We start from the raw sequence: 14,707 nt of genomic DNA on the forward strand, positions 1-14,707 counted from the left end.
GTGACAGCATGGCATGCTTTTTATAGTTGGAGACCGTAGTAACACCCTTGACAAATTATTACCGTATTTCAGGATTATATGTCACACTTTTGTACAAGTTGCACCCCATACTTCTTGCAAGTTCCAAAGAAAAAATTGGCAAGACTCACCGGTATATAAGACGCACCTATTTTAGCTTGGTCGGCATAATTAAACGACGCATGATTGAACATGAGCTGCTACTACGCACTAATATATGCTCATTACGAAATGACGGATTTACTGATTTCAAGGCACTAAATTTCCATAACCAAAATTTATACGAGCCACAAAGTCTACCAGCAAAAACGTTCAGCCAAGAGTCCTCTTCGGCACCGTAAACGAAAAAGTTGCAGTTCTGCCCAAAAGGCAAAGCATCATTTGCGATATCAAATTAGTGGACAGCTATACGAACTAACGATGGCAGTTTTATCAGCCGTATAATGTTGCAAAAATAGGCATACCAACTAAATTAACAAGCATGGTGTCATGCACACGCAAGCAAACATGAAAACATCTCACTCGATGACCGCGGAAACTTGCTGTCAAAACGCTAGAGTGAGTAAGCGCAGCAGCAGCAGTGAGCGAATTGACCTTCATGCTACTGCTCGCATCAATACAAACTATACAAGAGCACAGTGTGCAGCGGACTATTTACCCATCACAGATGGCTTCCAAGATACAATGGCCAGGCCAGGTGCACGCGACCGCCCGGCCCACCTTAAAGAGACACTAAAGACAAATACTAAGTCAAGTTAAAGTGATAGATTAGTGCTCGAGAATCTCTAAGGCGTCAATATTATCGCGAACAGAGCCTTAATAATCGAGAAATCGAGGTAAATGCAGGACATGTTTAGAGGCTCCCCCAAAACATTCAAGCAGTTGCCCGATGACAAAAGCACTCCTCATTTAAATTCTGTCACTAGTACTCAACTACTCGTTGCAAAAAGCATCCTGGCATCGTATTATATGACAAACTAAAATACTACTTGTCCAGTTCTATTTTATTTCTAGAAAAAATAAGTAATTGAAATGACCCTTGCGAATGACGTGGGCAGCTGATAGGCTTCATTTCTGCTCGACTATGCGCTGCCTACGCTTTCGCGCTTCAGCAGTTTCGTTATCGCACGGTGCTGCGCTGGTTTTGCTGGCTCGCGAAATTCGCACAAACTGCAAGTAGCAGAGAATTAAACTTCCATGTTATTTCGCGGAATACCTGAACGGTCTACGCCACTTGACTAAAAAGCAGCTGCAGCGGCGAATCCGCCGCTCTGTCTTGGCTCGGTGCCGCTGTCTGTCGGGTGCCGCTTTACTCACCAATGGCAGCAAAGCACGGTGATGACGTATGCAACGTCACCTCTCCCTCAGTTGGGTGGCAGGAGATGTGAATTTCGAAAAAGGTACTCGGACCTTTCAGATACAATTTTCTCGTAAACTAAGTCTTTTCTTGGCAAGAAAGAAACTTTGTGAGGTTTCTGGAAAGGTATTTAAACAGTCGCCATTGACTTAGTATTTGCCTTTAGTGTCCCTTTAAGTGGAATGCCCCTCGCCACCTCCCCTCCCCACACAGCTTAGCATGTGACAGAAGAAGGCGTGCTTCCTCTCCACTTTCCTCCCTTGCGTGTGCGAGGTGGAACCATGACGGCCGGTTCATCCTCGTAGACTTTCACTCGCACATACAGTGTACGGCCCACAGCGATGATTTCATCACCCTTGGACATTATATGGGACCTCACGGTGACAGCGGCGGCAAAAATGTTAGAGTGTCTATATAATTGCTATCGCAATAATACTTATTACACCTCACAAGAGGCCGCCAAAGGCCGCATACTCCACAGCACTATCAAAAACTTCAGCCACTTCAGCCATTAACATCACTGGGTAACTGTCGAAGGCCTATTAATAATTTTTGTGCAACTTTGTAGGCACGTCGCTGGCATTGCCTCTGCGGTGCAGCGTGCTTGGGACAAACATGCAAATGATCATAACACATATGAATCAGCCTGAGTGTCACGATCCACCCGGGTTCGTGAAAAGGGAGGGCTCGAGGCACCCTCCGATAGACGGACGCTCTGCAGCGTGGTGGTGCTGAATGATGACTGACCCCGAGCAGCCGTGCTCGTCGGTGTTTATTGCGGTGCGGTGACCAATGTTGCCTGGCAAGTTGGCAGGCCACCAAGCCTGGCGGCGAACGAACATTATGCCTGAGGGGGCTTCACATGCCACCCCCAGTTTGTTTGTTAAATAAAAAACAAACGTCCATGTTCAAAATATGAGGCTTTGCCTCCACCCTAGCTGGGTCTACGGTGAATGCTATCCAGGCAAGTAACGGTACGGTGGCCTCTGCCGTCGAGCACTTCGCATGGGCACCGGTGTTGATGGGTCAGGTGTGGCCACGCCGGGTGCTGCCTGAGCCAGCCTCGCTCCATCCGGAGGGTCCGTAGGGGTCAGCCTCGTGAGTGGTGCTGGGCTCGACACAGGTCCAATGGGTGCCGCACCACTGGCTACGGTTGCCGCCTCCGAGGTGGGTGGTGCTCCGCTGGAAGCGACTGGTGCCGCCGCTAGTCCTCCTGTGAGCTGGAACTCAGAAGTGGCAGTTGAGGGTGCTGGCCAGGTCCCGAGGCGAGGCCTGACATGGTCGGCGTGTATGTGCCACATGGCCCCGTGTGGCATGCGGACGAGCAGCAATGAGGCGCTGGCAGGAGACACCACCTGTCCGGCAGACCAGGGTGGGCCAGGACGGAAGTTCCTGGTGAAAACTGGAGCTCCCGACTCTGGCAAAGGCCCGGGACAGCACCCTTGGTCAGCAGCCAGCTTCTGCTTCAGCTGCTTCAAGAGCACTGTGGATCGGAGGTCCGGATGCAAGACGTCCAAGGGTGTCTTGACCATCCGACCCAGCAGGAGCTCACAGGGGGCGTGGCCAGTGACATCGTGGCGCGTGGTCCGGTGCTGAAATAGTATCCGGGCAATCTGCGTCCGGAAATCCAGTCTGGCTCTTCTTGAGCTTGTCTTTGATGGTTTGCACCACCCGCTCGGCTGCACCATTTGAAGCAGGGTGGTACGGCGGAACCATCATCCGGCGGATTCCGTTTTTTGTCAGCCAGGCCAGGTACTCTGCGCTGGTGAAGGCAGGACCATTGTCGGGCACGATGACACCCGGCAACTCCTGGGCGGCAAAGACCTGTCATAGCACTACAATGGTTGCGCCTGCTGATGGAGTGGTGACAGGTAGAACCTCCACCCACTTCGAAAAGGCGTCCACCACCACCAGGAAGTAATGGCCCTTGAAGGGTCCCCCAAAATCCACATGTAGGCAGGAGCAGGGTCTCTGTGGGAATGGCCAAGGGGTGATTTCCACACGACGCAAGGCTCGCTGATGCTCCTGGCAGATTTGGCAGCTCTGCACCACATGCAGGCTGGCTTCCGGGTACTCTGGCAGACGAATGCCCAGTGCATGAATCCAGTTTCGGCCCAGCAACATCGGCGACGACCCCTTCGTTAAGTAAAGGGGAAGCGTTGCCTCCCTGTTGCCAAAACGAACGCTGACCTGCGCCTGACCCTGGACCTGGGAGAGTTGCCCGGAGTAGCTGCGCAGCATCACGCCCAAAGCCTCGATGGACACGCCGGGGAAGGTACGCTTGAACCGTTTCCCGGCCATGGCAGACACGCTGGCCCCTGTGTCCAGCTCCATGGAAATGGGGTGCCCGCAGATTTTGACGGTCAGCACGTACGGCGGCACCGACGACGGTACAAAGCCTGTGTCCCACATGTCGAAAATCGGCGGGTCCTCGGCCACGACGTGGAGCCTGGCCGCGGAAGAACTTGAGCCCGCTGCTGCATGCCTCCGCCGCGTACCCTTGCGACGGCTACCCTGGCTGCGGGCTTGTGTGGTACCTGGGCTTGAATCAGGCTGCTGCTTGCTGTTCGTCCTCCCCCTTCGGCATACACGTGCCAGGTGCCCAGTTTTCCCGCACGTAAACCATTGTGCTTAAGAGAACTGGCACTGTGAGGAGGAGTGGGCACCACCACAGCGACCGCAGGTACCCTTTGTTGCCAACTCGTTGACCGTCGCTTCCGCCGACAGTGAGCCAGTCGCACGGGAAATCTCGCCGGCGTCCTTGGCGGCAGCTTCCATTGCCAGTGCTGCCTTCATGGCGTCGTCCAGCGAGGGGTCGGGAAGATCCAGGAGTCGTGTCTGCATGGTGGGGTTTTTGATTTCGCAGACGAAATGGTCCCGGAGCAGCGAGTCCAGTTGGTCCCCGAAGGCGCAGGCACTCGCTAACCCTCGTAGCGCAGCAACGAACTGCCCGAGGGTCTCTCCTTCCCGGCGGCTCCATTAACGCTCCATTAGTGTGGATGGTGCTGGGTTAAAATGCGAGCGCAGTATGGCGAGCAGCTCACCCAGCGTCTTAACGTGCGGCGTGGCTGGCTTGAGAAGGTCGAGCAAGAGGCTGAAGACGCGGGTCCCGCAGCTGGCCAGGAAAATGTCCCGCTGTTTGGCCTTGGGTGTGTCGTTTGCCCGGAGGAACACGTGGGCTTATCGTAAGTTTTCCAGGCGGACCTATCTCCCTCGAACGGCTCGAGCCTTCCGTACAGCGGCATGGCAGCAGCAATGGGGGGCGGTGTTTCGCCGCTCGCGGCAGCGTGCGACGATCTGTGGGTACTCGTCGCCAGTGTCACGAGGGTCCCATCTTCGTCGGCAGTGTCACAATCCACCCGGGTTCGTGAACAAGGAAGGGCTCGAGGCACCCTCCAATAGACGAACGCTCCGCAGCGTGGTGGTGCTGAACGATGACTGACCCCGAGCAGCCGTGCTCGTCGGTGTTTATTGCGGTGCGGTGACCAATGTTGCCTGCCGAGCTTGGCAGGCCACCTAGCCTGGTGGCAAACGAAAATTATGCCTGAGGGGGCGTCACATGCTTGCTACACTGAGCACTTGCGCACAAAAAGCAAAATGGCTACCTGCAGCATGAAGCACTGGGGTTTTTCTCACAGGATCAATTGATGATGATGATGATGATGATGATAACCAGCTGTGCTTTTTGTAACGGGTATATCTGGGGCACCACAATGTAACAGTGAAAAATTGTGGCACCCTTTAGTTATTTACTGCGTCAGTTCCATGCATTTAACCTTTTCTTTCAGAAAAACTAAACTATAACAGCAAAGCATAGCTTGCCCTCCAATCATGGAAGCACCTTGTATTACGGAGATTGGGTTGGCAGCCTTGACTGCTACTACCCTATTGCAGCCGCCGCCGCCCTGCCGACGTGGAGAGCCCTAGGAGCTAACACCTGTAGCAATAGTCACTTCACTGTTAATGCAAGATTCGATTTCTTTATGAATGCTACCGTGTATGTTTTCTTGTACTTGCAAAAAAATTGAAATATAAGAAAAAGCATCAGTTGCACCACACGCATGGTTTTATGCATACATAAGTCGGACCGCTGTATAAAACACACTGATAAATATTTTGGAAACACTGCAAAATATGGTACTTCTTTTAAATCACTAATAATATTTGTGTGTAATAATATTTACTTCAATCTATAATTGTTAACCATTTTGTAATAAAAAAATCATTATTCAAGTAGCATAAGTCAAACCACACATATCATCACTGCGCAACTGTGAAACCTACAGAAATGCTGTTCTGAAAAAAAAAACAAAAAAAACAAAAAGAGTTCTGGACATTTTCACAGTGATATTGGCACAGGCAAAATCAATCAAGGATGACGCAAGACTCTCAACAAGGAAAAATAAATGACTTACAGCAACGTGAAGCAAAGGAGTGTAGAAGTTCAGTGGAACCCACCTCACGATGACTGTTGTCAGTATTGCATTGAGTATTGAATCAACATAGCGACACAACGTATTGCCGCCATTGAAATGAGTTATCTAGAGGTATGACGCCTTTGAGGTGTGGGGCCAGTGGCTGTGCTACAACACAGTTGTCTAATCCACTCGTCTTCGCCATGCAGGTGTACTCGCCTTTGATCATCTGCATCATGCTCCCTACTGTCTTTTGTGCTCCCTGGGCGACCGCAAAAAAGCGTGCGCCCTTGCGTCGCGCAGCTGGCGGAGGGACATTCTGCGCAGCAACCCCCAACGACTCCTTTTCCGCTCTGCAGACTCAAGTCAACTTGACCCTCAGCGCAGACTGGAAGGCCCCATCGTCAGCAACCACACTCAACGTGCCAACTATATATGAGCAGCAACCGTCCGCCGCACCCTGTGGGCTCGGTGGCTGTGCCACAAGACAGTTGTCTAATCCACTCATCTTCGCCATGCAGGTCGGTAACCATCGAACTCTATTCACCCACACAAAAAAAAAAAAAAAAAAAAAAAAACAGCAGCTACTTTTTGGCACAGGTTTCGAGCCCCCAGTGTTGCCTGCTACCTGTATCGAGTGCTTTCATGTTGTTCGGTTCCTATTACTGATGTGCGGTGACATTGAGAGCAACCCTGGCCCCGACAAGCTAGACGTAATCCTTGACAAACTAAAAAAGATGTCTGGTGGCCAGACTGAATTGGTTAATGAAGTGCAAGAGCTTAAGGGCCAACTGCTGTCAAGGGACCAGAAAATGATTAATCTGACTACGCATCTCAGCATCTTAGAATCTAACTGCGAAAGTCTATCTACACTCTGCAGTGATCTAGAGACGATTCAAGCCACTTCAGCTGCAATGACTCGTTTAGTTAATGTGCTAGAAGCTCGTCTAGATGACGCAGAAAATCGCTCTCGGCAAAACAACCTACTTTTCTATGGTTTATCCGATATTAACCCCACTGAAATGCATTCGCTTACAGAAGACTTAATCATTCGCCACTGCTCTGACCCCCTGGACACTCAGTTAAGCCCTAACGACATTGAACGCGCCCATCGCCTCGGACGACACTCTAAGGACAGGAAACGCGCAATTATCGTTAAGTTTACATCCTTTAAAACTAAAGAATCAATTCTTTCTAAAGGTTCAAAATTCAGAGGTACCGACTACAGCGTAAATGAAGACTTTTCGCACCGCGTTCAAGACTGCCAGAAACATCTTGTCGCTTTTGACAGGGCAAAGTTTGTTCCGTGTCTTTTTCCCAGAGATTTAAAACTTTGCACATTGGCCCAAAACGTTACGTTTTTGATGAATTTTCAGAATCTGCAAAAGAAATATCTTAACAATCAATGCATCCTTGCCGGTTATCGCACTGTACCCCACCTACGCCATGTGACAACATTTCACCATCAGTAATCTTTACTAACATTCGCAGCTTCCTGCCAAAATGTGATATCGTATCGAACCTTGTAACTTCGTCAGGCAGCAATCTACTTATAGTAACCAAAACGTGGCTGAACAACGATATCACTGACTCAGAAATTCTGTTTGACCTGCCCAATTTTAATCTTTTTCGCGCTGATCGCAAGTATTCTCGTGGGGGAGGAGTTCTAATTGCAGTCAGTGAACAATTGTCTTGTTCTGCCATTAATGTCGCGTTAGACGTAGAAATGTTGTGGATTATGTGCCGCGCTTCATCACTGACATTATTAATTGGTGCGTGTTATAGGCCACCTCGCAAAAGTCCCGACTTTCTCTGCACGCTTCACAATGCTCTAAATAAGCTAGTTTCAAAGCACCCTGAATCACACATCCCACTATTTGGGGACTCCAATCACCCCAATATTGACTGGAGTACTCAACCTCAGCCCATAGTTGGTCAAGAAGAGCCGAATGCCTTCATTGACGTTTGCCTTAATTTTAACTTGACCCAAGTTGTATCCGAACTGACACGCGTTGCAGGAAAAGCAGCTAACACTCTGGATCTTATAGTGACCACTCATCCAGACAGTCTTCATTTCATTACAGGCCTCCGAGAAATCAGCGACCATATAGTAATCCATGCCAATTTTAACATCTCACCTGAATTAAAACAAACTCCCAGAAAGCTATTAGGCTCTACGATAAGGGAAACTATGAAGCAATCAACACTGAAATAACGAACTTTCTGTCGCTCTTTGAAACGACATATCTTTCCAGATGTGTAAATGAGAACTGGACCCTTTTCAAACATAAAATTATCGAACTAACAAATAAATACATTCCGTCATGCAGTCTACGAAAGAGTAGACTACCGCTGACAAACAGTTGCGAGTGGGAGGAGGGTGAGACATAGGGATAGAAGAACAGGTGAATTTGCGCACAATAGCGCCGACACATTCCTTTATCTCCACAGTTTGTGCCACTCTTCAATAACAAACAAACAAAAAAAAGAATTTATCCAGTGCTGGGTGTAAATAAACCTACATCATACACCCTCAAATAATCTTGTCTGGATACACGTACTTACACATGCACGAACTTTGTGGCAGTGGCGCTAGATAGAGCAGCGTGCTCAGTGGGAAGCACGAGAGAGGAACCCAGCTGCATACCCGCCTCATACATAATGCGTTTCTGTAGTGGTAATACAGTGTGTTGCTACACTGCTTCAATGCTAATTGCATTAACATCAACTTTCTTTGCAAAATGGGTTCTGCAAGAAATAAATGCTCTGTACTAACCTGGAGCAAAGGAGTACAAAGAGGTATTTGGTCCAATGTTCAGCTCTGAAGAGCACTCTCTCCCTCTTAATGAGGCCATAAAAAGCATAGAGTAAATTTTATGGTTTTCACTGAAATGTAGAAACGATAAGGTAAAGAAAAATGAAAGTGGACAAAAAACAACCTGCGACTGGTGGGAGCTCCCAAACACATAACCTCCGAAATTACGTGCACGTTTCTTTACCAATCGAGCTTGGAAAGAAACTTGGAAGTTGACAAAGAAGCTCAGGAACAAGTTAACTTAAGGACCATGCAAAGGGCGACGGAACGAAGAACGTTACCTTAAGAGACGGGAAGAGAGCGGTTTAAACCAGAAAGCCCGCAGCGCGCTGAGTCGCGTACCTCAGGACCTTATTAAAGTTTTTCATCCATCCATCCATCCATCCATCCATTGGGCATAGCCGATATTATATTTGACATCAAGAAATGGAGCTAGGAGTAATCATCTCATACGACCTCAGCTGGAATGCGCACGTACAGTACATAGCTAAAAAAGCCCTAAACAAACTGTTCTACCTCAAATGCACCTTATCACATTTCACCAGCCAGACAAAGCAGCTTGCTTACGTCAGCCTTATCAGACTGGCACTCAAACATGCCAACATAATATTGTTTCTACATACCAAAAACCGCATTCATATGCTCGAACGCATACAATGAAATGCTTTTCGATTTATCTATAATCATTTTAAATGCATAGATTCACCAACCGAACTTCTTTCTTGCGCAGGCCCTGCTACCCTCGAAATTTGAGCTGATGTTCAGCGATTAAAGTTCCTATACTTAGTATTACACAGTGCGCTGAAGTTGGATCCCACAGCCTTTGTAAAGTACAAACACACCAGACCGACTCGACATAAGCACGCTTTCACACTAGAAGGATTTCTTTGTAACAACAATACTTTTCTCTTTTTCATTCTTTCCGTGAGCTGTGCGAGAGTGGAACTGCTTAAACCCTGCTATTACTGCCCAGCCCACATTAGAAACATTTACAAATCATTTAGATGAAACAGTCGCAATCACAACTTAAGTTCTTTTTTTTTTTTTTTTGCAAGAGCAATAGTGTGAAGACCAATGTGTTACTCAATGAATCTAAGTGTCCATGTTTTTCTATGCTAACTTCTTGTTTGTTCTGTGTTATTTTGCTTACAGTGTACTTTTTATTTTGATGATCATGCGCCAACTCCTGTAATAATCCCTATCGAGATTGAGAGTATTGCGAAATTAAAAAAAAAACAAAAGAGAAAGCGTGGCTGGCTTCAGTTTACTCATCGTGCCAATGTTAAGATATCGTTGACGTGGCATAAAACCGTATCATTTGTCGCTGACTTCCAAAATCACCAAGTGAATTGTTTTCTCATTCAAATTTGCTTTCTTCAATTTCCTGATAATTCGGAAAATTCTGCGGACCTTTTTTGTGTAAGAAAAATCGATCGGTGACTGTACTTATTCGCATAAAAGGTTGAATTTGAATACAATGAAATTTCCATATAACGAAGCAAATTGACGATTTTACCTACTTCGTTATATCGAGGTTTAACTGTACTAATTCTTTGTTCTTCTTCATAGGGGCGTAAGCTCCCCAAAAGTCCCAAGCTCGCTTTATAAGCGTCCACTTGGCTCACAATTCCGCCTTAGTAGACATCACTTAATCGTAATACTATTTTTTTTCTTAAGGACATACTCTCTTGTGTTATTTTCATAGTTGTGTTATACTCATGTTAATATGGCGTAAAGTTATGCAGAATGACAAACACTATGGCCAGTAGTAAAATAACAGTGCAAAGAAAAACACTGTGCTAAGTTTGTTGAACGTGTTGAAGGCATCGTTTACCACATACTACCAACATAAAGCCAGTTTTACATGAGACAATTGGGACAATGTCTAAATGATATGAGAATGCTAATAATATAAAAAATTTTGCCAGAGGATGGCTAACCATACACTGTGTGGATCGGAGGCTCTGCTCTATAAGTGTACAGTAATCACAAAAAAGTGGAAATAAATTGACGCGACTGATCTCACAAGCCGGCAATATTGCTAACTCAGAGGACAGATGCGTCAATGCAACATGTATCATGGTGTTGGGTAAAAAAATTTTGTTCCTGTTTTGACCACATATGAAGAATAGTCTTCCTTGAGACAAGCGCAGTACTTTCCTTGCCTGCATAAATATAGTCAGGAGTTCCCGCAGTTAAATTTATCAGAGGTAGCACTTAATGCGCCTGTGATGTGCCTCCTTTGTGGTTATGCCTTGGCGCTACAACATGCCATCAAGTAAGCACCACTCAGTCCAAGAACAAGTCCTCCTGTGCGTAATTTGTTTCTGTCAGGTAACGTGCTGCATAATCTGAGCGAACAGTGCTTTCAGTTTCTCCATTGCAGTCAGTGCCGAAGATTTATTGCTTTTGACTTCACACATCAACCTTTTTACACAATGCATCTTTGAAGCCGTTGCTTGAGCTTATAGAAAAAAGAAATGAAAACCAGCTTTACAAAGATGGCAGCTATCCTGTACTAGTGCCGCGAATATACTTCTAAAGCAGTGTAGAGAGGAGCACGGCAGCTGCCTGGACAACTGCTGCCCACCTAAAAATACAAATGTCTGCTTTAATACTATGTAAATGTGGCTGAAATTTTGCTGGCATCTTTTTAAATAGTTGAGGGACCTAAAACTGCAAGAAACTTGAAACGCATTTTTTGGCTAGAACTCAAACATAAATTTACTAAATAAACACTACGTCATGATGGCGTACAAGAGCCCAAAGTATGACAACGAACTCTACCAAATCTTTCTTTCCAATTTCAGAAGGGCATGTGATCACGAGGGTTTCAATGTGGGCTTGTTGGTAACGCATCTTCATGGGGTGTACGGTAGCGCAATTAAAAGACGGCGCTGTGTGTGTCCCTGTGTGTCTTCTTTTGTCTCGTCTTTTATTTGCACTACCGTACACCTCACGAAGAGGCATGTGATCAACACAGAAAAGGAGCAATGCTGGCCACTCACCCATGCAATTGGTCCTTGGTCTCGACATCGGCAACGTCGCAGAGAAGCAGGTCATGCAGGAGGCCCACCAAGCGTTCAAAATGGACCTCATCCTCCTGTGTGCACCACAATCACAGTTCTCCTTTCTAGTAATTTCATTTTGGTCACAGATGAAATAATATTGAAGCAATTTTGGAAAACGTTCTGGGCTGGTTATTGCTAGCCTTTGAGTAGCACCTAAGCACATGCATGCACCTGGAAGTTAATGGGTAGGACCCAGCACATTGCCTCCAAGATTCTCGAGCCTACCGCAGGCAGCTGCAGGTGCCACACAATCTCGGAGGTCATGCCAAGGAGTCACGATGTGGGGATACGGGACTCTCACATGTCCCCTGATACATTGTTTTCCCGCATGGCTCCCGTCTCTTGCATTGCAGCTTTGCCATGTGGTCTGGGGCCCGCAGCGGTCGGTGTGGTTGAAGTGCAGTGCGAGAGATGGCACGAGTGCTGCGCTGCTAACGCCGCCTACCGGCGAGGTTACTTGGCCGTGAAAAGGAGAAAGCTGTTCCTCTTTGGTTGGGGGACGGCAAGCAGCACGGCACGTCCACGCTGCTTGCCGTTCGCCATCGTTCGCGTGACCGTACGCGCGAACGACCAGGCGTTGGGATCCAGCATGGGGCGAACATATTCGCTCGCTATCCGGTCGCGGTGAGTAGGACTTCCGCGATTTGTCGCTCGCCCTTCGGCATGTTTTGTGGATAGCAACTCGGCTAGCAGCCATTGATCTATGAAAGGTGCAATAAATGCCCTTGTGATTGTTTGCACTACTGTGTTGTCGTTCCTTTGTCCCAAGAGTATTAGGGTGAGGACCCCACAACCTGTAATAAAACATGTATCACTTACGATAATGACATACTCGAGACTAAAAAGACGGCCGAGACCAAGATGCACAGAAAACACGACACTATTTTTCAGGTACCTTTAAAGACTTCAACTGAATGTTTACTTCCAAAAACATAGAACTCATGGGATGCACAGAAACCAGATACAAAAAGCAACATTCACTGTTACTCCTTTCTATTTTTTTTTCTCTTCTTTCCTCCCACCTTTTTAAAATGAAAGTTGTCTGAACAAGTCAATGCATTTCCAGACATTTCCCGTTATTTTCCGGATACACTTCCAGTTATTTTTGACATAGAGACACTCTTTTGTGGTGGAAGATAGCAACAAGGATCTTGCACATCACCTGCCCTTTTGACGAAAAAAGCTTTGAATATTTCCTTTTTAAAAGGCACTTAAAATGAAGAACAAATACAAGGAAAACAGGACCCATGCGCTGATTACAACTGGGGGTTCACTGGAAAAGACCATATGTACATAACCTACAAAGACCATGTGCATGTGCCACACAGAATCCTCTTCTCCCTCTACCTTACATGTTAGGTAATGTAAGGCAAAAAATCAAAAACATGATCAATCCTTACATAGCTAGCAGCTTAAGTTCACTATCAAGTAGTACTGCAGAGGCATGGCTGACATACAAATTATCTTCTCTCTGGATATAAAAAGCTAGATTACGCCAAATTGCTCGCATCTTACAACTTTGAAGACACTTGCCCTCTTTGCAATATAAAGACTGATGTTAGTGCTTGAGGGCTCTAATTTTGCTGTTGAGCGCTCTCGGACAACTAACCCCACCTAATGGGTTATAAAGAAACTACAGTAATCTCTCATTATACCAAAGTCAGCGGGATGGCGAAAAAATTCATTATAAGCGGTAATTCGATATAAGCGACCACTCGAGCGAAGCTAAAGCAGTCGAGCTTTAATTGCGCCAAAACTCCGAGGAAGTCAAAATACAATGTATTCAATACAATGTATTCAGTGAAGCAAAAGTTTATTCAGGTGTAACAAAGGCAGTGAGCATTGGCTGCTTCAAGATCTTACCAGCAACCCCTGCTCTAATTCGACCAAGCATTGCACGAGGCCGTGGTCGTCGCCTATGCATTCAACCTTATTTCGCAGCAGGCGTAGGTACTCCTGCATCTGCACTATAGTTGGCACCTCACGTGGCTCTTCATCCTTATCAAGGTCACCAACAGGGGCAATTAGTATCGCCGCATCCTTCACTGGGGCGACCACATGGCCAGCAGCGTCAGCCAACGCGAATGTCTTAGGTCGCCTTCTACCTCTTGGCAGGCAATTTTATGAAGAGTCTTGTACAGATCAGTGCAAGTCTGGTCATCGTCAGGCTCATCATCCTCAGGGTCACTGACGACGGCGTGAGAAAGGCTGGCGCATGCAAAGCAGTTGGCGACCTTCGAAGGTGCGAGCCCTTTCCATGAAGAGATCAGCAAGTGAATTGCACCAACCAAATCAATGTTGTACCTCTTGCTGGCATCATATGCTGTGAGCATGCGTTACAAAAGAGCCTTGTGGTACAGCTTCCGGGTACATTCAATGATGCCCTGATGCATCGGTTGCAGTACTGCAGTTGTGTTTGCCGGCGAAAATTCCACAGCGATTGCCTTGAGGTTGTCGATCTTCCCGTAGCTTGGACAATTGTCAATTATGAAAGGCACTTGCCAATTCTTTGCGTCGAACCGTCTAGAAGGCTCACATAGTCTTAAGATTAGCAGCAGTCATCCATGCTCGCTTGTTACTTCTGAAGATGCATTCCTTGTGAATAATTGCACTTTGAAAGCACCGCGACTTCTCCGCCTTCCACAGTATCAACAAGGGAAGCTTGTCCTCGCTGGTTGCATTGGCATCAAACAGCACCGTGACACACTCCTTGCTCTGTGTTCCTCCGGATGAGGATCCGCCAGTGGTAGTGCACGTGCTGCAACGGGGGTGTTCGCCTAGCAGAAGGGTCACTAGTTGGAGGTTGTAGTGCTAGGCTTAAACAGGTCGGCGCTATATCATCACGGGGAAGCCAGCACTTCTCGTCGTCTTCTTCCTTTGCACCAGCACACCAGCACCACGCCCACTGCCCAGTGCCTTCTGTGCAATCACTCCCCGCCGAAAGAGTAGCCATCCTGGCGACCTAAGGACAGGAGAACACAGGGGGGTCATGGCACTGCTTGAGCCGGGAGACGTGGACAATTTCCTGGCC

General features: G+C 47.3%; 1 protein-coding gene across 2 annotated transcripts in view; it reads right to left on the minus strand.

Annotated features, from left to right (window-relative positions):
• ric8a (ric8 guanine nucleotide exchange factor A) overlaps positions 1–14,707 on the minus strand; it is a 326,541-nt gene that overhangs the window by 118,578 nt on the left and 193,256 nt on the right. The window contains exons 9-10 of one of the 2 annotated variants that reach the window (XM_050185303.3): positions 11,614–11,708; positions 4,280–4,891 (exon numbers count right to left, since the gene is read on the minus strand). In XM_050185303.3, coding sequence (XP_050041260.3) covers positions 4,366–4,891; positions 11,614–11,708 — 621 coding nt within the window. In that variant the 3' untranslated portion in view covers positions 4,280–4,365. Of the gene's footprint in view, positions 1–4,279; positions 4,892–11,613; positions 11,709–14,707 lie in introns of those variants that run through there. The other variant, XM_055074787.2, reaches the window with a different exon arrangement.

Source organism: Dermacentor andersoni, chromosome 4 (genome assembly GCF_023375885.2).
Source record: "Dermacentor andersoni chromosome 4, qqDerAnde1_hic_scaffold, whole genome shotgun sequence".
In the NCBI taxonomy this organism is placed as follows: Eukaryota; Metazoa; Arthropoda; class Arachnida; order Ixodida; family Ixodidae; genus Dermacentor; species Dermacentor andersoni.